The 26,781-nt window shown below is 42.6% G+C and overlaps 1 protein-coding gene across 1 annotated transcript in view; it reads right to left on the bottom strand.

The window, feature by feature from the left end:
- Positions 1–7: 7 nt before the first annotated feature.
- LOC311137511 (transmembrane protein 266-like) overlaps positions 8–26,781 on the bottom strand; it is a gene marked incomplete at its 5' end in the record, with an annotated part of 89,312 nt that continues 62,538 nt past the window's right edge. The window contains 8 exons of the mRNA XM_084172039.1: positions 8–1,508; positions 1,610–1,672; positions 3,575–3,767; positions 7,024–7,139; positions 8,287–8,425; positions 8,627–8,683; positions 9,298–9,371; positions 10,381–10,535. Of these exons, the coding sequence (XP_084028165.1) occupies positions 865–1,508; positions 1,610–1,672; positions 3,575–3,767; positions 7,024–7,139; positions 8,287–8,425; positions 8,627–8,683; positions 9,298–9,371; positions 10,381–10,535 (1,441 nt within the window). The 3' untranslated portion in view covers positions 8–864. The remainder of the gene's footprint in view (positions 1,509–1,609; positions 1,673–3,574; positions 3,768–7,023; positions 7,140–8,286; positions 8,426–8,626; positions 8,684–9,297; positions 9,372–10,380; positions 10,536–26,781) is intronic.

Genomic DNA, 26,781 nt, shown 5'->3' on the forward strand with positions numbered 1-26,781 from the left:
CTGTATCTTTGTAGTGACTGGGTGTATTGATATACCATCCATAGTGTAATTAATAACTTCACCATGTTCAAAGGGATATTCAATGTCTGCTTTTTATTTATTTTTTATCTACCAATAAGTGCCCTTCTTTGCTAGGCATTGGAAAACCTCCCTGGTCTTTGTGGTTGAATCGTTTGAAATTCACTGCACGACTGCGGGACCTTACAGATAATTGTATGTGTGGAGTACAGAGATTAGGTAATAATTCAAAAATCATGTTAAACACTATTATTGCACACAGAGTGAGTCCATGCAACTTAAGAAATGTTTTACTCCTGAATTTATTTAAGCTTGCCATAACAAAGGGGTTGAATACTTATTGACTCAAGAAATGTTAGCTTTTCATTCATTTGTAAAAATGTCTAAAAACAGAATTCCACTTTGACATTATGGGGTATTGTGTGTAGGCCAATGACGCAACAAAATGTGGAAAAAGTCAAGGGGTATGAAAACTTTCTGAAGGCACTGTAAAAGTATCAGAGCCAGTCACATTTCTGCAGAGCACTGCTGTCTAAGAGCTGGGGCTAATGCTCCATTACTGGTTTCTTTTGGTGACTTGTTCATATACTCATTGTGTCAATTCCTGATAGATGTTCAGTGCATGTTCACTAAACAGCCTTTTCCTGTCCTCTATGGACGATGTGCAGTGCTGGCTGAGCCGCCATTCACAGTTCCAAGGTGCTTTTGGCGAAGAGGAGGATGGCTGTATGCCGGTGGAGGAGGCCTCTGAGTGCATGTCTTTAGTGTTAGTCAGTGAGTTTCAGGAGGGTCTTTGATGAGTGAGTCAGTTTTGGCTGAGCATTACAGTACCCCTGTAGCCCTTTCCTATGTCTCAGGCAGACAGTTGACGGGGGCATCTCCCTGAGACAGCTTGTACTTCTCCATGAAGGGCTCGCTGGCCTGCAGGTGGATGAGGGGCTTGGTGTGGAAGCCTCCCCGGCTCTCCTGGTTCCTCTTGTTGTAGATGTTGAGCCTGTGCTCCAGCTCAGGGCTAGTCTTGGTGGAGCCAGCAGGACTGGGCAGTTTGAGGTTGACAGGGTCCAGGCCCTTCTGTCCCAGACAGGAGTCCTCAGACAGCGAGGAGAGCAGCTCCTGCACCACGGCGCTGGGGTGTCCTCTGGGGCCAGGCTGTGTGCCCACGCCCAGGGCCAGGGGGCTGCAGTACGGCGGGGGGTAACAGCGCTGGCCGCTGTAGGAGTCTGTGGAGGTGGAAGCCTCGCGGACGGTGGAGCTGCAGTCAGTGGTGGAGCCCAGGGTGTGGCTGCTGATGCTGTGCTGGCGGGCGCTGGAGCGGGAGCGGGACATGGTGGTGTTGGAGGCCTCGCTCACAGAGCCGCCTGTCTGCTGCAGACGGCTGGACACTGCGTCTGCACTCACCAGAGACGAGGGTAGCTGGCTGGGGTTGTTGGGAAGATGCACGTCTATGGCTGCAGTAGTGAAGACACGAGCTCGATCTGGGATCCCAACATCTACAAGAAAACATTTTGGACTCATCACGATACTGCTGACTGACTGTGAAATAAAGGACAGAAACAAATGTGTCTGAGAGTGGGGACTTGTTTATTCTTACCACTGCTTGCCTCACTGTAGTACTGGCTGATGTAGTTGTTCATGTCATCTTGAACAACATGATCTGAAAGAAATAAGAAACAAAATACGTGCTCTCTCTCAAAAACAATTAAATGAGTTGGATGTTTGGTAACCTTATCTATTCCTATGTTTGTTGTGTAAAGGTTTCCCAGAATGCATCAGTCAGATATTTCTGACCAGAATGATGAACCGTAACCCCCAAACATAAAAGCATGCTGCTGTACTGTAGTTCAGTTATGAGCTGCAGATTTTTAGTGACCTACCTATTGTAGGTTATAGCAGTGGTTGTGAAGGATTTAGACACCATACATAGAACGCGGTCAGACTGTGGTAGAATGAAGCAATAAGGCCCGAGAAGGTGCAGTATATGTCTAACATACCACGGCTAAGGGCTGTTCTTATGTACGGCTCAACGCGTAGTGCCTGGGTAGCCGTGGTATATTGGCCATATAGCACAACCCCCTGATGTGCCTTATTGCTATTATAAACTGGTTATCAACATAATTAGAACAGTAAACAAGTAATTTTGCGTCATACCCGTGGTATATTGTCTGATATACTATGGCTTTCAGTCAATCAACATCCAGGACCCAAACTACCAGGTTTATAATGCTCATTATACCTGAATTACCAGAGAAGAGGTGAGCGGTGGTGGGTAGCAGGGCCTGTGGCTGGCTTCCCTGACCTGTCACAGTTTACCTCCCCTGCTCCCTCTAGATAGATAGATGGATTATATTTGATTCTAATTCAAATATTCATTTTAAGACTGTCCCAAGAGGACAGGGAATGCTTGGCCTAAAACGCGGCGGCAGAGACAATCACTCTGCGATTAATAACACATGAGCACTTAAAATGCTGTAGTCTGACACACGGCCTCGCTGTGAAACCTCAGATATATAGCAGAGAGAGAAGCATGGTGATTTATGTCCTTACTTAAGGAATGGGCTCTGTGTTTTGAGCTCTGAGAATACAGTACTGACAGTCTTTGTTCCTCTACCTCCTGTAACTTGTGATCTATCTCCCTTTGAAAGGTTTATGGCTCCTGTATTCATTGGAGTGTTTGTTCAGAATTTGAAAGAAGCACGTTTTGACAATAGTTCACTACCCCCATGCCAGCATGCCAGTCACCCTGCCCTCTGTCTCCTGATACATGGAAAACAAACAGTAGGTTTACAGTATAAGACAGATGTTCTCCTCATTATCTCTAAGTCTAAGGCCGGGATTCAATCCGATCGCGGGTTATAGCGGCTTTTAAAGGCAATGTTCCCACATTCACGGAGATCCCATTTATGCTGCATATGTCAATCGGAAATTGCCTTTAAAAGCCGCAATGCCTTTAACCTGCGATCGGATTGAATTCCGGCCTAAGTTAGATGCCATAGTCATCATACAATAGTGTCTCATCATATTAAACCAATCTCTTGGTGTGTTTTTTACAGGTATATTTACACAGAGGATATTGTCCTCATTCAAACAGCACTCCCATAGCACTGAGTTCTCAGAATCATCAGAGGTCCCACACTGCTAGGCCTCTATCAGGCTGTTGTTCTAGGGGAATTTCCAAGTCTTTTCCTTGTACAGTACTCTACTATTCTATCCTCCCTGGAATATGATGTGGTTTGTTAGATGTTTTTTGGGGGTGGTTCCAGGTGAATTGAGCACATATTTTCAACCGAACTGTCCACTCTTTAACAACTACATGACCCAAAGCACAGAGCACTCTGTTTATTCAACCACTTTGCCTGACAAATCTGATCTGAAATGGCAAGAACATCTCTCTATTCCCCTGGCTTCAAGAGAGACCCTCTTTGGTTAGAACCCACAGCCAGCAGGCAATCCATAGAGATAAAACAGTATCATAGGGTTCTATCTCGAGGAGGCAATCTGCTGTGCTCTGAAGTAATACTACAGTAAGTGGTGTGGGTATAGGATCAGGGTGTGGTACCTCCAGGGGCCGCTGCCTCCCTGGCTTTTGCCTGACTGCGCTGCTCGGGGCCCCTAGGGGCTAGGCCATCCACCTCTTGAAAGAGACTGCACTGCTTGCCCCACACATGGTGGATCTGCATGGCAGCCTCTCGCTCTGCTACCAGGTCCAAATCCTGCTGAGCCAGGTGGGCCCGCAGCTGCCTGATCTCAAACTGAGAGAGAGAGGGAGGGAGAGATGCATACAGTACATGTGTTATCCTTACACAGAAACACCTGAATGCCCTTTAAGAGCACTGGTTCTCATATCCATCCACTTTGCTAAAGGCCACCCACTGTACATAATCAACTAGCTACACAACTGGTATCTTACTTAAGTGTGTTGCCTTTATTGAGAAACCCTGGGTTGTGTCACACAGATCTTTGAACACATATATTACATATAGAGTGCATTCGGAAAGTATTCAGACCACTTGACTTTTTCCATTTTGTTATGTTACAGCCTTATTCTAAAATGGATTAAATAAATAGAAATCCTCATCAATCTACACACAATACCCCATAATGACAAAGCGAAAACAGATTTTTAGATTTTTTTGCAAATGTATCAAAAAAAAGTATTCAGACCATTTGCTCGAAATTGAGCTCAGGTGCATCCTGTTTCCATTGATCATCCTTGAGATGTTTCTACAACTTGATTGGAGTCCACCTGTGGTAAATTCAATTGATTGGACATGATTTGTAAAGGCAAACACCTGTCTATATAAGGTCCCACAGTTGGCAGTGCATGTCAGAGCAAAAACCAAGTCATGAGGTCAAAGCAATAGCCCGGAGAGTTCCGAGACCGAGACAGGATTGTGTCGAGGCACAGATCTGGGGAAGGGTACCAAAACATTTCTGCAGCATTTAAGGTCCTCATGAAGCCTGTGGCATCCATTATTCTTAAAGGGAAGAAGTTTGGAACCAGCAAGGCTCTTCCTAGAGCTGACTGCCTGGCCAAACTGAGCAATCGGGGGAGAAGGGCCTTGGTCAGGGAGGTGACCAAGAACCCGATGGTCACTCTGACAGAGCTCCACCAATCAGGCCTTTATGATAGAGTGGCAAGACAGAAGCCACTCTTCAGTAAAAGGCACATGACAGCCCGCTTGGAGTTTGCCAAAAGGCACCAAAAGGACTCTCAGACCATGAGAAACAAGATTCTCTGGTCTGATGAAACCAAGATTGAACTCTTTGGACTGAATGCCAAGCGTCACGTCTGGAGGAAACCTAGCACCATCCCTAAGGCTAAGCATGGTGGTGGCAGCATCATGCTGTGGGGATGTTTTTCAGGGAGACTAGTCAGGATCGAGGGAAAGATTAACGGAGCAAAGTACAGAGAGATCCTTGATGAAAACCTGCTCCAGAGCGATCAGGACCTCAGACTGGGGCGAAGGTTGACCTTCCAACAGTACAACGACCCTAAGCACACAGCCAAGACAAAGCAGGAGTGGCTTCGGGACAAGTATCTGAATGTCCTTGAGTGGCCCAGCCAGAGCCCAGACTTGAACCTGATCGACCCATCCAACCTGACAGAGCTTGAGAGGATATGTAGAGAACAATGGGAGAAACTCCCCAAATACAGGTGTGCCAAGCTTGTAGCGTCATACCCAAGAATACTTGAGGCTGTAATTGCTGCCAAAGATGCTTCAACAAAGTACTGAGTAAAGGGTATGAATACTTATGTAAATGTGATATTTCCGTTTTTATTTCATTTATTTTTGCAAAAATGTCTAAAAACCTGTTTTTGCTTTGTGATTATGGGGTATTGTGTGTAGATTGATGAGGGGAAAAAAAGATTTAACCTCTACGGGAACGGTGTCCCGTATACGGGACGGTTGAGCTAACGTGCGCTAATGTGATTAGCATGACTGTTGTAAGCATGACTGTTATATGGGCAGAAAGCTTAAATTCTTGTTAATCTATCTGCACTGTCCAATTTACAGTAGCCATTACAGTGAAAAAATACAATGCTATTGTTTGAGGAGAGTGCACAACAACAAAAAACGTACCACGGCAACTGGTTTGATACATTCACCTCTGAAGGTAAATAATGTACTCACATTCAGTAATCTTGTTCTGATTTGTCATCCTAAGGGTTCCAGAGATCAAATGTAGCATAGTTTTGTTTGATAAAATCCATTTTTATATTCAAATGTAGGAGCTGGGTTCTACAGTTTGAACCCCTGCTGTCTCTGGCTCCACACTCACCTCGCCCGGCCATCTAGATGTGTGAAAGTTAGTGTATAAGCTAATGATCCATCATGTATGACATTCCTGGGAGTGTGTAAACTTACATTTTGTATTACCATATAATTTTTGTATGTTCTCTATAGTTATGTACTTGAAAATGTATCAATTGACCAATTCGACACATTTGGGCAGACTTTATACAAAATAGTCCAGTATTGCAATGCTTCACTGGATCAATATGAAACTTTGCGCACACACTTCTAAATTGCACCTAAACTGCAATATTATATTGTGGCCTTTCTCTTTTTTTTCCTTCTTTTTTTTTGCCATTTAGCAGACACTTTTATCCAAAGCGACTTACAGTCATGTGTGCATACATTTTTACGTATGGGTGGTCCCGGGGATCGAACCCACTACCCTGGCGTTACAAGCGCCATGCTCTACCAATTGAGCTACAGAGGACCACGCTTGCATTTCAAAGATGATGTAACAAAAAAATAAATAGAAAACACATATTTTTTGGTTTGTATTATCTTTTACCATATCTAATGTGTTATATTCTCCTACAATAATTTCACATTTCCACAAACTTCAAAGTGTTTCCTTTCCAATGGTATCAAGAATATGCATATCCATACTTCAGGTCCTGAGCTACAGGCAGTTAGATTTGCGTATGTCATTTTAGGCGAATTTTTTAAAAAAAGGGTCCGATCCTTAAGAGGTTAACCTATTTTAGAATAAGGCTGTAATGTAACAAAATGTGGAAAAAGTCAAGGGGTCTGAATACTTTCCGAATGCACTGTATAATATATATCCCTCTAGTCATGGTTAGAACATAACATTTTCCGTCTTCGGTCAACATGACCCAGCAGTGCTGTACAATGACAGTCAAGCTATGCTATATTACATATGTGTACAAATGTGACTGGATCCTTTTTCTGAATGTAAACCCCGGGATGGGAATAACAGGAATGTTGTGACACATTGACTGAATACAGAACCTGATACTATCTCCTCCTAGGGATATGTAATGTATTTATGTGTTCAACTCAGTGTTTGTCATATTAAAGGTTTGGTTATTCCGCACATACATTTTTGAATTTGAATGTGTTTTGTTATCTCAAATCTATACATAATGTATTGGAAGTGAACATATATTCATTCTTTGCATGTTGCTGCACTCTGCTGGTTAGAGATGTGTATGACAGGCAGGGTCAGTAGGTAGGAGGTGTGTGAACATACTGCCTGCTCCTGGCAGATCTGGGTGAGTCTCTCCAGCTGCTCCTCCCTGACAGCCTTGGCTTTCTCATACTGCTGGATCTCCATCTCCATCTCCACCTTCACCTGCAGCACGTAGGCTGGGACAGAACACAGGACAGACTGCTATGTAAGTCTCTATTAAAGAGACTGCTATGTAAGGGTAAACGAATTCACACTGACAGAACTTTATTTTATAAAGTAGTAGGCCACAAAGCCATAACGTTGTGTTGCATATTGGGTGTGGGGGGGGGGGTTCAGGGTCAATGGGTTCCGGGGTCAACACCCTTCTAGTGGGGTCCGGGGATATGTTAGTCTACACCTGTTGTTTATGAAGCATGTGACCAATTAAATTTGATTTGATTTGAACAGACTTTTGAGGTAGCCTACGTTTTTGTTCCATTTGGTGGGTGTGGCGGGATGTGGCTTGATTTGCACTTTTCGCACCAAAGTACGTTCATCTCTAGGAGACATCTCCTGAGCGGTATGACGGCTGCGTGGTCCAATGGTGTTTATACTTGCATACTATTGTTTGTACAGATGAACGTAGTACCTTTATGCGTTCGGAAATTGCTCCCAAGGATGAACCAGACTTGTGGAGGTCTACAATTGTTTTCTGAGGCCTGATTTCTTTTGATTTTCCCATGATGCCAAGCAAAGAGGCTCTGAGTTTGAAGGTAGGCCTTGAAATACATCCACAGGTACACCTCCAATTGACTCAAATGATGTCAATTAGCCTATCAGAAGCTTCTAAAGCCATGACATCATTTTCTGGAATTTTCCAAGCTGTTTAAAGGCACAGTCAACTTAGTGTATGTAAACTTCTGACCCACTGGAATTGTGATACAGTGAATTATAAGTGAAATAATCTGTCTGTAAACAATTGTTGGAAAAATTACTTGTGTCATGCACAAAGTAGATGTCCTAACCGACTTGCCAAAACTATAGTTTGTTAACAAGAAATTTGTGGAGTGGTTGAAAAACGTAAGTGTATGTAAACTTCCGACTTCAACTGTATGTATTTGTCATTGTGTTGTAGAGCAAGTATTGATTGCAGTTCGTAATATGCATGGCAAAAAATGCTCTGTAAAGCTCAGTAAAAAGCAAGTCGGAATAATGACGTCATCCATAGGGGTGGAGCTGCAGAAATATTATTGCTGCATCTGTGCAACCTGACAGTAAAGGACATGATACAGAGAAGACTGCACCCCCTCCACCCCCTCTACCCTGTGGCCCTCCCAGCCTCACCATCGATTATCCTCTTGACCCTCCAGATGCGCAGGGTGATGATGAGGCCAATGGCGTCCCAGGGGCTGCTGGGGCCGTTGGCCACCGTTGAGGCTACCATGGGGGCCAGGGACAGCACTATGACTGCACCATCAAACACCTACACACACACACACACACACACACACACACACACACACACACACACACACACACACACACACACACACACACACACACACACACACACACACACACACACACACACACACACACACACAGGCTGAGGTCTGACATTGGGAGAATGACATTGCAGTGGAACAAACCCACCTCAGGACTAATGGCCCTCCAGGGAGCTTACCTCCACTTTGTTCTCGATGTAATCCCAGATCCCCACCACCACAATCCTGAACACCGTCTGAGAGAGAGGGAGGGAAAGAGAGAGGGGGAGGGAGGGAGAGGTAGGGAAAAAAGGGAGATGGATAGAGTGGGGGAGAGAACCATAGCGATATAATTCATATTTCCTTTAGTTGTAAACATCCCCCTAAAAGTCTTAATGTCTCAGTAAAAGTGAATTGCAGTTGTGATTCAGTTTTCTTTTGTCTATCCACAGGTAATTCATCAATTACATTATATTAATACAGTTCACTACCACAGCGGTCGGATTTCATCCAAACAGTTAGAGATGCACACTGCACCCTGCACTAGCTAGAGCTGACTCAGCAGCGGCTGCAGAAATCTACTGCACTCCTCTCCTCTTTATTCCTAGCTTTTTCTCTATTATTATTTAAAATAAATAAATAATATTGCTCGGACTTTGCTGGACCTCACGAAACCCTAATAAGTCGATAATGTGTTGATGGGGGAAAGGGCAGGCTTTAATAGGGTGTTGTAATCAGGATAAACCACTGCACCTCTCTAGCTCACCTTTGTCTCATACTGCACACTATAGCATTAAATCAACCCTCGGCTGCATCAGCTGTAAGTGAGCCTACTGCCACTGTGGGGGAGAGAGAACGGAGAGGGGCTCACCTCAGCGAAGAACACAGATAGAATGACCAGGCTGATCCAGTGGACGATGCTGGCAAACTGCAAAGCGTTGTTAACTGTGAAGACAGCACAGCATAGACAATGTTTAGAGATGACTAGTTTACTCAAGGTTCAGATACTTCGTTAAATACTGGAGACGGACACACAATCACAGACATACAGGCAAAGACACATACATACACACGCAAGAAGCAAGCTCACAAGCACAGGTTTGTCTGAATGCCTGTCTATTCATCCGTCTAATTGTGGCCAGCATCATACTGCATTGGGCTGTCAACTACAGCATTCCTCTTCCTCTTCACGCGCCACCTCCCTTCCCATCTGTCTTTGTTTGCTGTGTTCACTGATCTGTCCATCAGTCCATTCATCTTCCTCCATCCCTCCCTCTCTCCTTACATTCACCCAGCAGACAGGCAACCTTTATCACCCCATTTATTTGTCCATTAATCTCCCTCTATGCATTTGTCTTTCCCTCCCAACCGTCCCGTCTCTTAAATCTGCCTCCGGCGACTTGTAAAGATTTGAATGCATTAAGATACATTCACATTCACATGATGGAGGTCCTACAGTATCATCCTTCATAGAGCTTGTGACACCATAGAGGTGGTGACTCCTGACCTTATCCCCATGATAGATGAGGACACCTCCCTCCCCAGAGCCAGAGGATGCAGATGAGGTCATCTCCATGTGAGATTGGTCACAGTGGCATTAGACCACCTGACACTGTGTTTACTAATGAGGCTGATATCATAGAGAGGAGAGATCACAGCCCCAGGTCCTGGACCTGTCACTGTCACAGCATTATCATAGGTAATGTATTATACAACAGGCCTAGGGCCAATATTAGCTACATCCATAACAGCAGATGTGCATTATTGTATATTCCAACATACTTTACCACGGCTGTTTTGTATGTCTTAACTTCACTAGGGGTCAAATCACAATTTTTGTGACAGTTTAAGTTGCAGAAGTGTATCACAAGCTAGCCCTTTCAAATTGTCATTACATGAAAACAAGTCCAGAAGATCCAGGTTCTAATACAGAGACAGGTCCAGGGTCACTCACACTGCAGGAGCTTGGTGTCGATGAGCAGCTCCAGACACAGCAGCACCACCACCAGGATGACACAGGCCACCAGGAAACAGTTAAAGCCTGCGCTCAGCAGGCACACCTGCCATGGGGCTGCCCTCCGCCCACAGCACGGCTTCAGCCAGTTAGACCTGACACCAGAGAGAGGCGGAGAGGAGGGGGTGGAATGCAGAGACAAAGCAGAATGTCATGAAATGCAAATCAGAGAAGGACATGTATTCAAATGTATTAGTTCTCTTCAAACCTCTATGGCAGGGGTTGGCAACAGGCGGCCCGTGGGACAAAACTGGCTTGCAAGTGATTGTTTTTGCCCCTCCCAAAAGTCTTTCGTAAAAAAATTACATCAATATTAGGTTAAAAAAAAACTGTAAAATTGACAGGAATTCAGATAAAAATGAGTTTAATTTAGGAAGTCTGTTCCCAAGTATTCCCTCAAATTAAAAAAAGACATATGTGATCGTGTCTCAATGTAATCAAAGTATGAAATGATTGTTATTTTCAAATACAATCTCTTATTGGGCTTAGTTGTAGTCAATTTGCAGTGTACAAATTATAATTATGTTCCGCCCCCTGACCATCCGCTCCGACATTATTTAAATATTGAAAAAATCTGTCTACAGACAGAAACAACATAACACAATTTGAAATCATATGGGGCCAGATTCTTACAAGCATTAGAAACAACATTGGGTGTGGATACAGTGGGAACATGTGGGTCTGAGCACCTGTGATTTCATTAATATTTGTGGAAATGTATGTAAATGTTAAGTGGTCTATTGTTTTTGTCTATGTATGTTTTTGTTTAAAAACAGATATTACAAAAAAAGAATGGGCCAGAGGCTGAATATAGTTGCCTACCCCTCCTACTCTGTGACAGACTGGACTGTGAAGTCGCTGAGAAGTGCTTTCTACTTGGTGTTATACTCTATCTGAGTCAGCAGAGGGCACCGTTCCAATCAGGCACAAATAACACAATATTACACATCCACACACACATACTACTGATTTGTGACAATGTTTGTCTGAGCATTTGTTGAATTGACCAACAAAAGTTTCATCTAAACTCAAACAACAGTGTGAGAAATCAGTGCTCTAGAATGACACAGCGCTTGTGTTTGCCTTGTGGCACCACTCAACACATGGCCATATTTACTTAGCTTCACAAACAAGTACGGTCTGTATTTGGCAGTTTTTAGAGCTGAGCAGTATGTTGAAGCCATAGAACTCAAACTATAATGTTGATTCCACTTTTTATGATCTCTTTAATTAGAGATATAAAGATATTTCCCAGCCAGATCTCTGTGTTCAGTGTGCCTCATCCTTCTTGGAGCAGACTGTTCTGTTGTGTTGTATTCCAGCCACCTTCATGCTGGCTGGCTGTGTGACCTCATCTTGTGGCTCTCAGAGGGCTTCAGTGGGGCTGTATCCACACCATCTGGAGGCCACAGACCTCCTCCTCATCCCTCCTCATTCACAGCTCAAAAGATGATTGCTTGCGGGATGATGATGATGGCTTCATCTGATTTCCATGACAATATTCATACGCTACTGGGTTTTTATTTTTCTCACTCTTCTGACAGGGATGAAGTAGGTGGTAACGGGGTGCGGGTCGGATCCGTAATATCACCTTTACATCTCATGACCCCTATGTCAGTCATTCATTCACACTGCCATCCATTCCCCAGTGATATGACAGTAGGCTCCAGTGATCCCCCTCCCTCTAAATCAGGGGTGGGCAAACCTTTTGGCTCAAGGGCCACATTGAGTTTTTGAAACCAAGTGAAGGGCCACATACTAAATGTGTGACAAAACATGTGAAGCCTTTATTCGTTTTCACATTGACACGCAACTACTAGTGTACTGTAGGTGTACATATGCTTGCAGAACAATTCTACCCTTGTACCATCTCTACCCTTGTTTTTTGTGAACACATTGTTCACACATTTTCCACAAAATTGATATAATTTATAACATCACAAACACAGTCAAACACACACACAGATCCTGCATCTCTACCCTTGTAAAGTACAATCAAACTTAGTCGCAATATGCAAACTTAAATATATATATATATTGTATGACTGGAGACATGCAAAATTTGAGTGAAACATATGGTAAGAGCATCTGTTTAATTTGGAATGGTCTGTTCTTGAAAGCATATTAAGGAACAATTCTCATCTCCATTGTGAGCCATATTTACAGTTATCCATTCAACTCAGCCCAAATCTGACTGATTAGTTATTACCTGTATCCAAGTGCATTGCTGGATAATTATCACTGCATAACCATCACCATGAAAAAGCATAATCCTTGCCTACCCCAGTCACGTTTATTTGAGTCTTAATGTGAACAATGGGTCTGGTCACCTCTCTTGGCAAGGGCATCAAAGTCTGGTGTCATCTTTGATGTAGAGATTCTCAGAACAGCTGACAAGTGGTAATTTGTTAAATTTGACCTGTGATGGGATTTGTTGTAATTCATGACTGAGAACATTTGTTCACACACATATGTGGCCCGAATAAAACAAGCATCCTTTGGGTGTTCTTTTTAATGTTTGGAAACTTTGTTTCATTCAGTGAGCCATAGAACTGGTCTATTGTTGCTGTTTTGTACTTCTCCTTCAAAGCTCTGTCACATTGGATGTCGATGAGCTCCAATTATGTGTCTGGTGGTGCTTTCTCACTGCCGAAAGACGGGCATGATACAAGCTCCAGCTCAGTCTCAATCTTGGTGAAGTCTGAGAAGCGGTGGGAAAACTCAGCATGCAGGTCGATCAAAGTGCTACTGTATGTCTCAGTGCGGCACTGCGATGTGGGCGCCTTCATTGCGGCCAGTGTCGGAAAATGAGCGAGAGACCGGCTGCTCATTTGTCTGGAGAACAACATAAGTTTGGATTACAGTTCATGCACAAAAACACAATTTCCCTGCAGTTTCACATTTAGATCGTTCAGATGCCCTAATATGTCCACACCGAAACCAAAGTCGCCCAGCCAGTCTATGTCTTTCAACTCGGAGAAGTCGTCAGCTTTACCAACCGTATCAAGGAACATACCTATCACCCATCTCAGTTTCCACACACGGCAAAATACTTTTCCCAGGTTTAGCCAGCGCACATTTGAATGGTACAACACGTCCTGGTGCTCTGCCTCTGTGTCATTGAACAGCTGAATGAACTGACAATGGTTAAGCCCACTTGCCCATATTAAGTTGACAAATTTTACAACCACTTTGACAAAATTTTCCAGCTTTAACACACTTTTACACAGGGCTTCCTGATTAATAATACAGTGAAGAAATATAAATTCCTCCAAGTTAGGGCTTTCTTCTTTTACTTTGTCTTGTAATCTTTTTAGTAGGCCAATGTTTTTACAGGTTAGATTTGGTGATCCATCTGTTGTGACGTTTGTCAGTTTGCTCCACGGCAGATTCCTTTTTTCCAAGCAGGCAGACACCCTGTCATATAAGTCAGAGCCCCTGGTTATTTCCATCATTTATTCCATCGCAAGAAGTTCCTCTGTTATTTAAAAGTTCTCATTTATTCCTCGGACAAAAATTAAAAGTTGAGCGGTGTCTCTGATGTCAGTACTCTCATCCAGTGCTATAGAAAAAAGTTGAAGCCATCTGCTTTTTTCTTCAACTCAGAGATTAACTCCTCACCTATCACTTCCACGCGCCTGGTGATGGTTCTGCATGATAAGCGAATTTTCTCAAATTGGCTTTTACTCTCAGGACAAAGTATACCAGCAGTCTCCACCATACACTCTTTCAAAAGTATTTTGCTGTCCATTCTTCTTTAAACACACGACATTCGAGTCCAATTTTCGCATTTTCGCAGCACTCATTTTTCACGTCAAAAGTCGTCAAGCAATGAAGTGGCTATGATGACAGAGCATTCTGAATCTGACTGTAGGCCCAAATACAGAGCGCGCTGCCAGGCTACAGCGCCATCTATTGGAGGTTGTTTGTATATCATGTAATGAGTAATTTTAGTCCACAAATCGTAACTCAAATATAATAATATTTAATACATTTAAAAAATGTCTCGTGGGCCGGATTGAAGTGCCCGGTGGGCCGGATATGGCCGTACTTTGCCCCCCCTTGCTCTAAATGGCCATGCATTTCCATCAGTGTGGAGATAAGAGTGGTATTTCCCAGGTGAGCTGGGCCCTTGTCTGGGTACATTGTGTCTACCTTAAATCCAACCTCCCCTCTGTGTCCCTCCTACCAGACACTATGCCCGAGACAGGCTCCCAGAGATTCATGGTCAATAAATAATGGCAGATCTGTGCGATGCAGACAGGACTTTCCCTCCCTGTCACTACTCTGTATTCTACACAGACAAAATTACTCTGATATTTCCAGTGAAAGACCAGGCTAGTGATGCTGCTTCTTAAGGGCAGACAGTGAAAGATGCATGTTCTCTGAAAAACAGCACTTTGTCATTGTCACCTGTCCCCGAGTGAAGAAATCCCATTGCCAATGTCCGTCTTTTAGCACAAGAGAGGAAGAAAGATTCTACTTCCAGGCTTCAGGACAGAGCAGGCAAACAGACAGAGAGGCAGTTATTTTTGAAGGCACTGGGGCTGTGCAGAGAGGGGTAGAGAGAGAAAAGAGAGAAAAGAGAGAGGTTGGAGCCAGAGCGAGAGAGTGAGAGAGACCCAGTGAGATGAGCCAGTTTGCGGCTATAGCTGGACCTCCGGTGGAGGACTGGATATCCTGTCCACCTGGTGCCAAGATCAGCAGAGGGGCTGGGGGCTGGAGAAGGGCCATGCTGTGTCAATGAGCACTCCCAGGGGCTAACTGGCACACGCTGCTGCCCACTGCACCACTGCCAGTCACTCTGAGCCAAGCCGTGCCAACAGATTAGGAGCTCAACACTGGAGGTGACAGGGAATTAGAGGAGGTTTCTATGTGATAGCAGAAAAGACATTCATTGGCCAGTAGGGACAGTATCTCACGTTACATGTGTCCACTGTTCACATATCCACGTGTCCATATGTGTGACTCAATGCTGCAGGACTGTTTTGAGAATACTGATTGGAATATGTTTCAATCAAGAGTCATCCATCAACATTGAGGAATATACATTGTCAGTCACAGGCTTCAGTAGGAAATGTGTTGATGATGTTGTACCCAGAATAACAATCACATTTTGTTACGTTACAGCCTTATTCTAAAATGGATTAAATAGTTTTTTCCCCTCATCAATCTACACACAATACCCCATATCGACAAAGCAAAAACAGGTTTTTAGACATTTTTGCTAACATATAAAAAATACATATTTACATAAGTTATCTCTCCAGAGATGTTCGATCAGGTTCAAGTCCAGGCTCTGGCTGGGCCACTCAAGGACATTCAGAGACTTGTCCCAAAGCCACTCCTGCGTTGTCTTGGCTGTGTGCTTAGGGTCGTTGTCCTGTTGGAAGGTGAACCTTCGCCCCAGTCTGAGGTCCTGAGTGCTCTGGAGCAGGTTTTCATGAAAGATCTCTCTGTACTTTGCTCCGTTCAGCTTTGCCTGGATCCTGACTAGTGTCCCAGTCCCTGCCGCTGAAAAACATCCCCACAGCATGATGCTGCCACATCCATGCTTCAACTTAAGGATGGTGCCAGGTTTCCTCCAGACGTGATGCTTGGCATTCAGGCCAAAGAGTTCAATCTTGGTTTTCATCAGACCAGAGAATCTTGTTTCTCATGGTCTGAGAGTCTTTAGGTGCCTTTTGGCAAACTCCAAGCGGGCTATCATGTGCCTTTTACTGAGGAGTGGCTTCCGTCTGGCTACTCTACCATAAAGGCCTGATTGGTGGAGTGCTGCAGAGATGGTTGTCCTTCTGGAAGGTTCTCCCATCTCCACAGAGGAACTCTAGAGCTCTGTCAGAGTGACCATCGGGTTCTTGGTCACCTCCCTGACTAAGGCCCTTCTCCCCTGATTGCTCAGTTTGGTGGACAGCCAGCACCAGGAAGAGTCTTGGTGGTTCCAAACTTCTTCCATTTAAGAATGATGGAGGCAACTGTGTTCTTTGGGACCTTCAAAGCTGCAGAAATGTTTTGGTACCCTTCCCAGATCTGTGCCTCGACACAATCCTGTCTCGTAGCTCTACGGACAATTCCTTCGACCTCATGGCTTGGTTTTTGCTCTGACATGCACTGTCAACTGTGGGACCTTATATAGACAGGTGTGTGCCATTCCAAAACATATCTAATCAATTTAATTTACCACAGGTGGACTCCAATCAAGTTGTAGAAACATCTCAAGGATGATCAATGGAAACACCTGAGCTCAATTTCGAGTCTCATTGCAAAGGGTCTGAATACTTATGTAAATAAGTTATTTTTGTTTTCACTTTGTCATTATGGGGTGTTGTGTGTAGATTGCTGTGAAAAAAATAATATTTAATCCATTTTAGAATAAGGCTGTAAAGTAACAAAATGTGGAAAAGGTCAAAGTGTCTGAATACTTTCCGACGGCACTGTATGCTAAAAAAAAGATTATATTCTACTGAGCCATTTACTTTATGTTCGTATCCGTGTCTTTTATAATTTCTTATTGTTGTTGCATTGTTGAGAAGGAACCTGCAAGTAAGCGTTTCATTAGACGGGGTATACCATGTGTATCCTGTACGTACGACTAATAAAACTTGAAACTTGTTCAGTGGTAAATGTCAATCCGGGACACTCCAATTAGTAAGATGTGTTACATTTCGTATGGTATGTATTAATTTGTGGATGTCTATCATCCATTTCGTATGATATGTTACGAATTACAATTTGTGACCGACCAGCTCAAATCGGTCTTATGTAGCAAAATTTGAAATTGTGTTTTTTACATTGGATAAAAGTAGAGACCGAGCTAGAAAATGGTATATCATACACTATAGTTGAGGAACAATGGGAAAATAATTTTGCTTTGAAAGTTGATAAACTTGTAACCTCACTTTTGAGAAAATGGCCTTTGAATGTTTTGGTACTACTACTGTAGAGCCCTTTTTGTCTACACACATTCAGCATCGTTTACACCCTCTTAAGCTTTAGCCCCACCCAATCTGAGCGTTCTGTCCTAACAACAGCAGTCAAGCACCAAAGCTAACTGGCTAACGTTGGCTAGCTTGCTAGCTACTTCCAGACACAAATGAGAGAACAGCTCACTGACCATTTTACTTGCCCTAGCAGAGCTGGTTAGGCTGTTTTTATGTTATCCAGAGCGTTGGTGATGGCAAGTGTGCTGCTGGCAACGTTTTACGCTTTTTTGCCAACGTTTGCTGACACCGGCCATATTCAACGGGTGTTGAGTGTTCATAAATTCGTCAGTTATTCTGCGCTCTGGCACACTCAGACGAGAGTGCTTTGAAATCAGAGTAGATAGCCAGAGCGAATTTACCAGCTACGTCTATCAACAGTTTCCGCAGTGGCATCATTAACATTCTATTGAAATGGTTACTTGCATACTGGATTTTTTTGTTAAGACATGTAGCTAGCTAGCTAGCTAGCTAAACAATGAACCATAATCCCAACTCATGATGTTACTACCCTGCATGAATCTGCAGGTAGTTAACCAACCAGGTTCAATGTTACTTGCTTAGTGGAGTCTTTTGTTAAGACATGTAACTAGCTAGCTAAACAATTAACCATAATCCCAACTCATGACGTTACTACCCTGCATGAATCTGCAGGTAGCTAACCAACCAGGTTCAATGTTAGCCAGCTAACATTAGGCTATAACTAGCAAAGCAAATGGCTCTGAGAAACAAATTATATTACTACACAGATCATACACATAACGTTAGCTAGCGAGCCAGCCAGCTAACGTTAGCTAGTTAGCTAACAGTACACTTTAACTTGAAATGAAAACTATTTTCAGACTAAATTAGACATTTGCAATATATGATAATTTTGCTAGGTAGACTATCTTACCTGTATAGATGGACGGACGCTTCTCACTCTCTGTCACGGATGCCATGTTTGCCCTTAATTTGAAGATGTAATCCGTAGACAGGTGTTTTCTCCATCTCCTTAGCTATCATACTCTAATTCCACTGATTTCAAAACTCGGTCCTCCAGAAAGTGGAGAGCAACACTTATGCAGTTCTACTTTGCGATATATTTCAAAAAAAGCCGTGCTAGACAGGATTACCTACACATACTGACCAGCTCAAATAGACAGAAGCGTGCAACATGGCAGACCAATCTGAACTCATCTTTCGGCATGTCCAGTCCACTCATTGTCTCAGCCAATCATGGCTAGTAGGAAGGTTGCTGTCTTTTTCTGTGGCTAAACTAACTAGGCTCGTAATTTAACAATTTCATTCGTATTTACAGATGGCATACAAGTTTTTTATTAAGGCACATGAAAGTTCACATGTTCCAGAAGGCATTTCTGCCAAAAAATGCATTTTGATTTAATAAAAAAGTGTACGTTCAAATGGCTCTCCTGTGAAGTAGTGACGTGCAACATATGCCTAGTTTCCTGAAACGAGTCACATTTGTATGATATGTTACGAATTGCATTTCGTACAATATGTTAAGAATTCCAATTTGTTGTGGCTAACGTTAGCTACATAGCTAGGTGGCTAATGTTAGCTAGACCAGGGGTTATGGGTTAAGGTTAGGTTAGGAGTTAGGGTTAGGGGAAGGGTTAGCTAACATGCTAAGTAGTTGCAAAGTAACTAAAAAGTAGCAAGTACTTGCAAAGGTGCAAGTTAGCTAAAATGCTAAAGTTGTCTGTGATGAGATTAGAGCATGCAACCTTCTGGTTGCTAGACGTTCGTGTTAATACACATTTTATATTTTAGTCATTTAGCAGACGCTCTTATCCAGAGCGACTTACAGTTAGTGAATACATTATTATTTTGATTTTTTTCATACTGGCCCCCCGTGGGAATCAAACCCACAACCCTGGCATTGCAAACGCCATGCTCTACCAACTGAGCTACATCCCTGCCGGCCATTCCCTCCCCTACCCTGGACACTGAGCCAATTGTGCACCGCCCCATGGGTCTCCCGGTCACGGCCGGCTACGACAGAGCCTGGATTCGAACCAGGATCTCTAGTGCACCGCCACTCGGGAGGTACACCCATGCATCCACCCCAACGAAACACCCTACTTTCGTTTTTGACTTAAGTAACCTTCGGTCTTATGTAACCATACCAAACGTAACATATCATACTAATTTGAGTGTCCCGGATTGACTATGTTACGTCTAATGAAACTAGGCTGCATTTATTGGCCTGCCTGCCACAGCTATTTGAAAGGGTAGCACAGTAAAACAGCACTTTTTTCTAGGAAACACTGGTGTTAGGTTCTGGATTAAAAAGGCTAATTTAATGTATATGGTTTATAATTAATTTAAAGTGATCTTTCCAGCAAGGAGGAAAGGGTATTAATGTAATAAAATGGTAAAGATAAACCCTGTCTGGAAGCAGTGTAATTGGCCATGATGGATAACTCGAAGCTCAGAAACTTAATTTTGGGGAAATCATTTAAAACCTGGAGCACTGAAGACTTTAAGTATTTATGAGCAAGTGAAGGAGTATCAGTGGTAAAACGCTGTGAGTGAGAGAGGGAAATTACCTCAGTCTCAGCAGGTCATAGCCCATACATAGAATAGGCAATACTTCAAGGAGATCTACACGCACACACACACACTAGCAACAGTCATAGAAATTGTTAAAATGTTTTCCAAAACAATTGGTGGGAATTCAGTAAATGTCATTTTTTTTAAAAATGCACTCATATATACATTTTCTTATTGTAGCATGTATTTTTGTAATATTTTGTGTTAAAATAAAGAAAATGATATGTGCCTAATTTACATAAATACACTGGATGTATTTGCATATATGAAGTGCCTTGCTCAAGGGTACAACGGCAGGCAATGGCATCTAGGATTTGATACCAGCAACCCTCCGGTTGCCAGCTCACTTCCTTACAGATTTGTACCGTCTGACCTGGGATTCAAACTGGCAACCCTTCGGTTGCTGACTTGCCTGTCTAACCGCTGGCCCTAGATCAAATAAACCTTACTATATGTGCAACATTTCCCTCTCTTGGATTTCGCAAGGATTTGTATTGTTGTTTGAGTATGTATGTAGCATTTCATGTCCGAAATAATCACACACTTTCCAAATTCATTTCTCTGGGTTGCGTTCAGGGTGAACGTAGCCTACTGAACGTAGCAGATAGAAATGTCACCAATAGAGTTGACTGACAGATGTTCTGAACGTTCACCCTTCTCTTATCGCACGCACACCTGCCACACGGGCATTGTGACCTACCGACTCACCTGTTATTATGACGTTCTCCTTTGGATTATCGAACTAGGCCTACTAGATAGAGGCTATGTGTTCTGTGGCTACACGCAGCATTTCTGGCAAAGTCAAATTCTGCCCACGAAAGAAAGGCGTAAAGACCAAATTTACCCGCAGAGGAAAGTTTTCTACATGTAGATTTAGATCTCTGAGTGTAAAGTACGATAGACAGCAAAGGTAATCCATTTCCGGCCTAATAAAAATCAATTGGAGAAAAAAGCAAGCGACATCCAACATTTGAGAAACATCAGCGTAAAGAAGATAATTGCCTCGCCACTATAAATTAATGTTTGTAACCCAATCATTAGGCCTATATTATGAGATAAATGACTCAGGTATTCAAAAAGGCACCATAGCCTAATTGTCCAACCAATGGCTTTTAATGTTACATTTAACAGCTTTTTCAGAGTGCAACATTTTTTGTTTAGAGATGCTTTTTTAAATTATTGTTGTGGATGAGATTGTGCAGAAGGCTAGTACATCAGAAAAGCAGAACTTAATATTTGGTACAGAAACCTTTGTTTGCAATTACAGAGATCATACGTTTCCTGTAGGTCTTGACCAGGTTTGCACACACTGCAGCAGGGATTTTGGCCCACTCCTCCATACAGACCTTCTCCAGATCCTTCAGGTTTCGGGGCTGTCGCTGGGCAATACGGACTTTCAGCTCCCTCCAAAGATTTTCTATTGGGTTCAGGTCTGGAGACTGGCTAGGCCACTCCAGGACCTTGAGATGGTTCTTACGGAGCCACTCCTTAGTTGTCCTGGCTGTGTGTTTCAGGTCGTTGTCATGCTGGAAGACCCAGCCACGACCCATCTTCAATGCTCTTACTGAGGGAAGGAGATTGTTAGCCAAGATCTTGCGATACATGGCCCCATCCATCCTCCCCTCAATAAGGTGCAGTCGTACTGTCCCCTTTGCAGAAAAGCATCCCCAAAGAATGATGTTTCCACCTCCATGCTTCACGGTTGAGATGGTGTTCTTGGGGTTGTACTCATCCTTCTTCTTCCTCCAAACACGGCGAGTGGAGTTTAGACCAAAAAGCTCTATTTTTGTCTCATCAGACCACATGACCTTCTCCCATTCCTCCTCTGGATCATCCAGATGGTCATTGGCAAACTTCAGATGGGCCTGGACATGCGCTGGCTTGAGCAGGGGGACCTTGCGTGCGCTGCAGGATTTTAATCCATGACGGCGTAGTGTGTTACTAATGGTTTTCTTTGAGACTGTGGTCCCAGCTCTTTTCAGGTCATTGACCAGGTCCTGCCGTGTAGTTCTGGGCTGATCCCTCACCTTCCTCGTGATCATTGATGCACCACGAGGTGAGATCTTGCATGGAGCCCCAGACCGAGGGTGATTGACCGTCATCTTGAACTTCTTCCATTTTCGAATAATTGCACCAACAGTTGTTGCCTTCTCACCAAGCTGCTTGCCTATTGTCCTGTAGCCCATCCCAGCCTTGTGCAGGTCTACAATTTTATCCCTGATGTCCTTACACAGCTCTCTGGTCTTGGCCATTGTGGAGAGGTTGGAGTCTGTTTGATTGAGTGTGTGGACAGGTGTCTTTTATACAGGTAACGAGTTCAAACAGGTGCAGTTAATACAGGTAATGAGTGGAGAACAGGAGGGCTTCTTAAAGAAAAACTAACAGGTCTGTGAGAGCTGGAATTCTTACTGGTTGGTAAGTGATCAAATACTTATGTCATGCAATAAAATGCAAAGTAATTACTTAAAAATCATACAATGTGATTTTCTGGATTTTTGTTTTAGATTCCGTCTCTCACAGTTGAAGTGTACCTATGATAAATTACAGACCTCTACATGCTTTGTAAGTAGGAAAACCTGCAAAATCGGCAGTGTTGTGCCGTTATCCAGCACATGGATAGCACATTACGCACTACAGAAAAACATAAAAGCCGTAGATGTAGCTATGCTCTCCTGGGTAAATAAATGAAACAAGCTTCAGTAGGCTAATCTTTTTGAGTGTGGACTGTATTACTGTACTGTATTGTTTTATACTGTATTATACTGGAATTACGCACCTTGTTCAAACCATGAAGGATGGAGAGAACATGCAATGCTGGTCCAGGACATGCGGCCTACAAAGTTACAATTATAGGCTAGCAAATTTGATTTTAATTTTGAAATATAATAGGACCTATTTTACATTTTTATATTTAGTAGGCTCACTCATATATACCTTTCATAATATTTTCCCGAATGTTGTACGACATGCGTATTACGCTTTCTCTCTCTATTGTTGCTTCATTCTGTCTTTGCTTTTAACAGTTCAATGAAATTAGTTTTGTTGTCCTTATCATCATCATAATTGTAATATCATGCTTGAATAATAATGGACTAGAATAAGATGCAGACAGCCTTCACCTCTCTTCACGAAAATTGAAGATGGGTCTGAATAAATAACTGCTATAGCCAACCACCATCGTCTGTTTTCTCTTCTTTCAAACTCCTATTGGCTGCTGTATTTAACATTCAGCAAACAAGAGCTTGCATCCCTCATAGAATAGTCTATTAGTATAAGAAATGCCCCAAAAAATCCAGCAAGCTAGTCTAGCTTTTCCTGGGACTCCAAGAGCTATGAAGCGTTTTTTTATAAGAGAGGCCAGCGGAGTGCAGGTGCATATTGCATAAGAGACAGAGGCTATAAGTATTTGTATAGGCAGCAGCTACTCTTCCTGGGTTCCAGCTAAATTAAGGCAGTTCATACAATTTAAAAAACATTACAATACATTCACAGATTTCACAACACACTGTGTGCCCTTAGACCCCTACTCCACCACTACCACATATCTACAGTACAAAAATCCATGTGTACATGTGTGTATAGTGCGTATGTATGCATGTGTCTGCGCCTATGTTTGTGTTGCTTCACAGTTCCCGCTGTTCCATAAGGGGTTTTTGTATCTGTTTTTTAAAATCTAATTGTACTACTTGCATCAGTTACTTGATGTGGAATAGAGTTCCATGTAGTCATGGCTCTATGTAGTACTGTGCACCTCCCATAGTTTGTTCTGGACTTGGGGACTGTGAAGAGACCTCTGGTGGCATGTCTTGTGGGGTATGCATGGGTGACCGAGCTGTGCGCCAGTAGCTCAAACAAACTGCTCGGTGCAACCAACATGTCAACACCTCTCATAAACACAAATAGTGATGAAGTCAATCTCTCCTCCACTTTGAGCCAGGAGAGATCGACATGCATATTATTAATATTAGCTCTCTGTGTACATCCAAGGGCCAGCCGTGCTGCCCTGTTCTGAGCCAATTGCAAGTCCTTTTATGTGGCACCTGACCACACGACTGAACAGTAGTCCAGGTGTGACAAAACTAGGGCCTGTAGGACCTGCCTTGTTGATAGTGCTGTTAAGAAGGTAGAGCAGCCCTTTATTATGGACAGACTTCTCCCCATCTTAGCTACTGTTGTATCAATATGTTTTGACCATGACAGTTTACAGTCAAGGGTTACTCCAGGCAGTTTAGTCACCTCATCTTGCTCAATTTCCACATTATTTATTACAAGATTTAATTGAGGTTTAGGGTTCATTTGTCCCAAATGCAATGCTTTTAGTTTAGAAATATTTAGGACTAACTTATTCCTTTCCACCCACTCTGAAACTAACTGCAACTCTTTGTTAAGTGTTGCAGTCATTTCAGTTGCTGTAGTAGCTGACATGTATAGTCTTGAGTCATCCGCATACATAGACACTCTGGCATTACTCAAAGCCAGTGGCATGTCATTAGTAAAGATTGAAAAAAGTAATGGGCCTAGACAGCTGCCCTGGGGAATTCCTGATTCTACCTGGATTATGTTGGAGAGGCTTCCATTAAAGAACACCCTCTGTGTTCTGTTAGACAGGTAACTCTGTATCCACAATATAGCAGGTGGAGTAAAGCCATAACACATACATTTTTCCAGCAGCAGACTATGATCGAGAATGTCAAAAGCCGCACTGAAGTCTAACAAAACAGCCCCCACAATCTTTTTATCATCAATTTCTCTCAGCCAATCATCAGTCATTTGTGTAAGTGCTGTGCTTGTTGATTGTCCTTCTTTATAAGATTGCTGAAAGTTTGTTGTCAATTTGTTTACTGTAAAATAGCATTGTATCTGGTCAAACACCATTTTTTCCAATAGTTTACTAAGGGTTGGTAACAGGCTAATTGGTTGGCTATTTGAGCCAGTAAAGGGGGCTTTACTATTTTCAGGTAGCGGAATGACTTTTGCTTCCCTCCAAGCCTGGGGGCACACACATTCTAGAAGGCTTAAATTGAAAATATGGCAAATAGGAGTGGCAATATCGTCCGCTATTATCCTCAGTAATTTTCCATCCAAGTTGTCAGACCCCGGTGGCTTGTCATTGTTGATAGACAACACTCATATTTTCACCTCTTCCACACTCACTTTACGGAATTCAAAATGACAATGATTGTCTTTCATAATTTGGTCAGATATACTTGGATGTGTAGTGTCAGCAATTGTTGCTGGCATGTCATGCCTAAGTTTGCTAATCTTGCCAATAAAAAAAAATCATTAAAGTAGTTGGCAATATCAGTGGGTTTTGTGATGAATGAGCCATCTGATTCAATGAATGATGGAGCTGAGTTTGCCTTTTCCTCCAAAATTTCATTTAAGGTGCTCCAAAGCTTTTTACTATAATTCTTTATGTCATTTGTCTTTGTTTCATAGTGTAGTTTCTTCTTATTTTCATTCAGTTTAGTCACATGATTTCTCAATTTGCAATATGTTTGCCAATCGGTTGTGCAGCCAGACTTATTTGCTATTCCTTTTACCTCATCCCTCTCAACCATACCATTTTTCAATTCCTCATTAATCCACGGGGATTTAACAGTTTTTACAGTTATTTTCTTAATGGGTGCATGCTTATTAGTAACTGGAATAAGCAATTTCATAAATGTGTCAAGTGCAGTGTCTGATTGCTCCTCATTACACACCACAGACCAACATATATTCTTTACATCAACAACATAGGAATCACTACAAAACTTATTGTATGACCTCTTATACACAATATCAGGCCCAGCCTTTGGAACTTTGGTTTTCCTAAATATGGCTACCATATTTACATTTAATTCATTTAGCAGACGCTCTTATCCAGAGCGACTTACAAATTGGTGCATTGAACTTAGGATAGCCAGTGGGACAACCACCACTGGGGGAGGGGGTGGGGGTGTAGAAGGATTACTGTTAGAATATTGTGTTCACTACATCCAATGGATTTGCATACTGCTTTCAAACAAATCTCTGCAGCATTAGTAAAATATGATCAATACATGTTGATGATTTAATTATTGTACTGTTTGCAACTACTCTGGTAGTTTGACTGATAAGCTGGACCAGGTTGCAGGCACTGGTTACAGTTTGAAGCTTTCTCTTGAGTGGGCAGCCTGATGAAAGCCAGTCAATATTTAAATCACCCAGAAAGTATACCTCTCTATTGATATCACATACATTATCAAGCATTTCACACATGGACAGGACAGCGGAGTCACTGACCACCTTCCGGAGACACTTAAAACCCTACCTCTTTAAGGAATACCTGGAATAGTATAAGTAATCCTTCTACCCCCCCCCCCCCTCCCCCACCCCCCCATAAAAAAAAAAAATGAAGAAAAGTGGTTGTCCCACTGGCTATAAGTTGAATGCACCAATTTGTAAGTCGCTCTGGATAAGAGCGTCTGCTAAATTATATAAATGCAAATGTTATCCAGATACTGACTGTTAGTCAGACGCTTATGCATAACCCATCATTCATTAGCTAAATATAAGGCTAATACTGCATAGAATGTATTACCTGAAAGAGGTAGGGTAGGACATACTGTATATATATATATATATATATATATATATATATATATATATATATATACATACTGAACAAAAATATAAACACAACATTTAAAGTGTTGGTCCCATGTTTCATGAGCTGAAATAATAGATCCCAGAATTTTTCCAAACGCACAAAAAGCTTATGTCTCTCAGGTTTTGTGCACAAATTTCTTTACATCCCTGTTAATCAACATTTATCTTTTGC

This window comes from Coregonus lavaretus (genome assembly GCF_964263955.1).
Source record: "Coregonus lavaretus genome assembly, chromosome: 11".
In the NCBI taxonomy this organism is placed as follows: Eukaryota; Metazoa; Chordata; class Actinopteri; order Salmoniformes; family Salmonidae; genus Coregonus; species Coregonus lavaretus.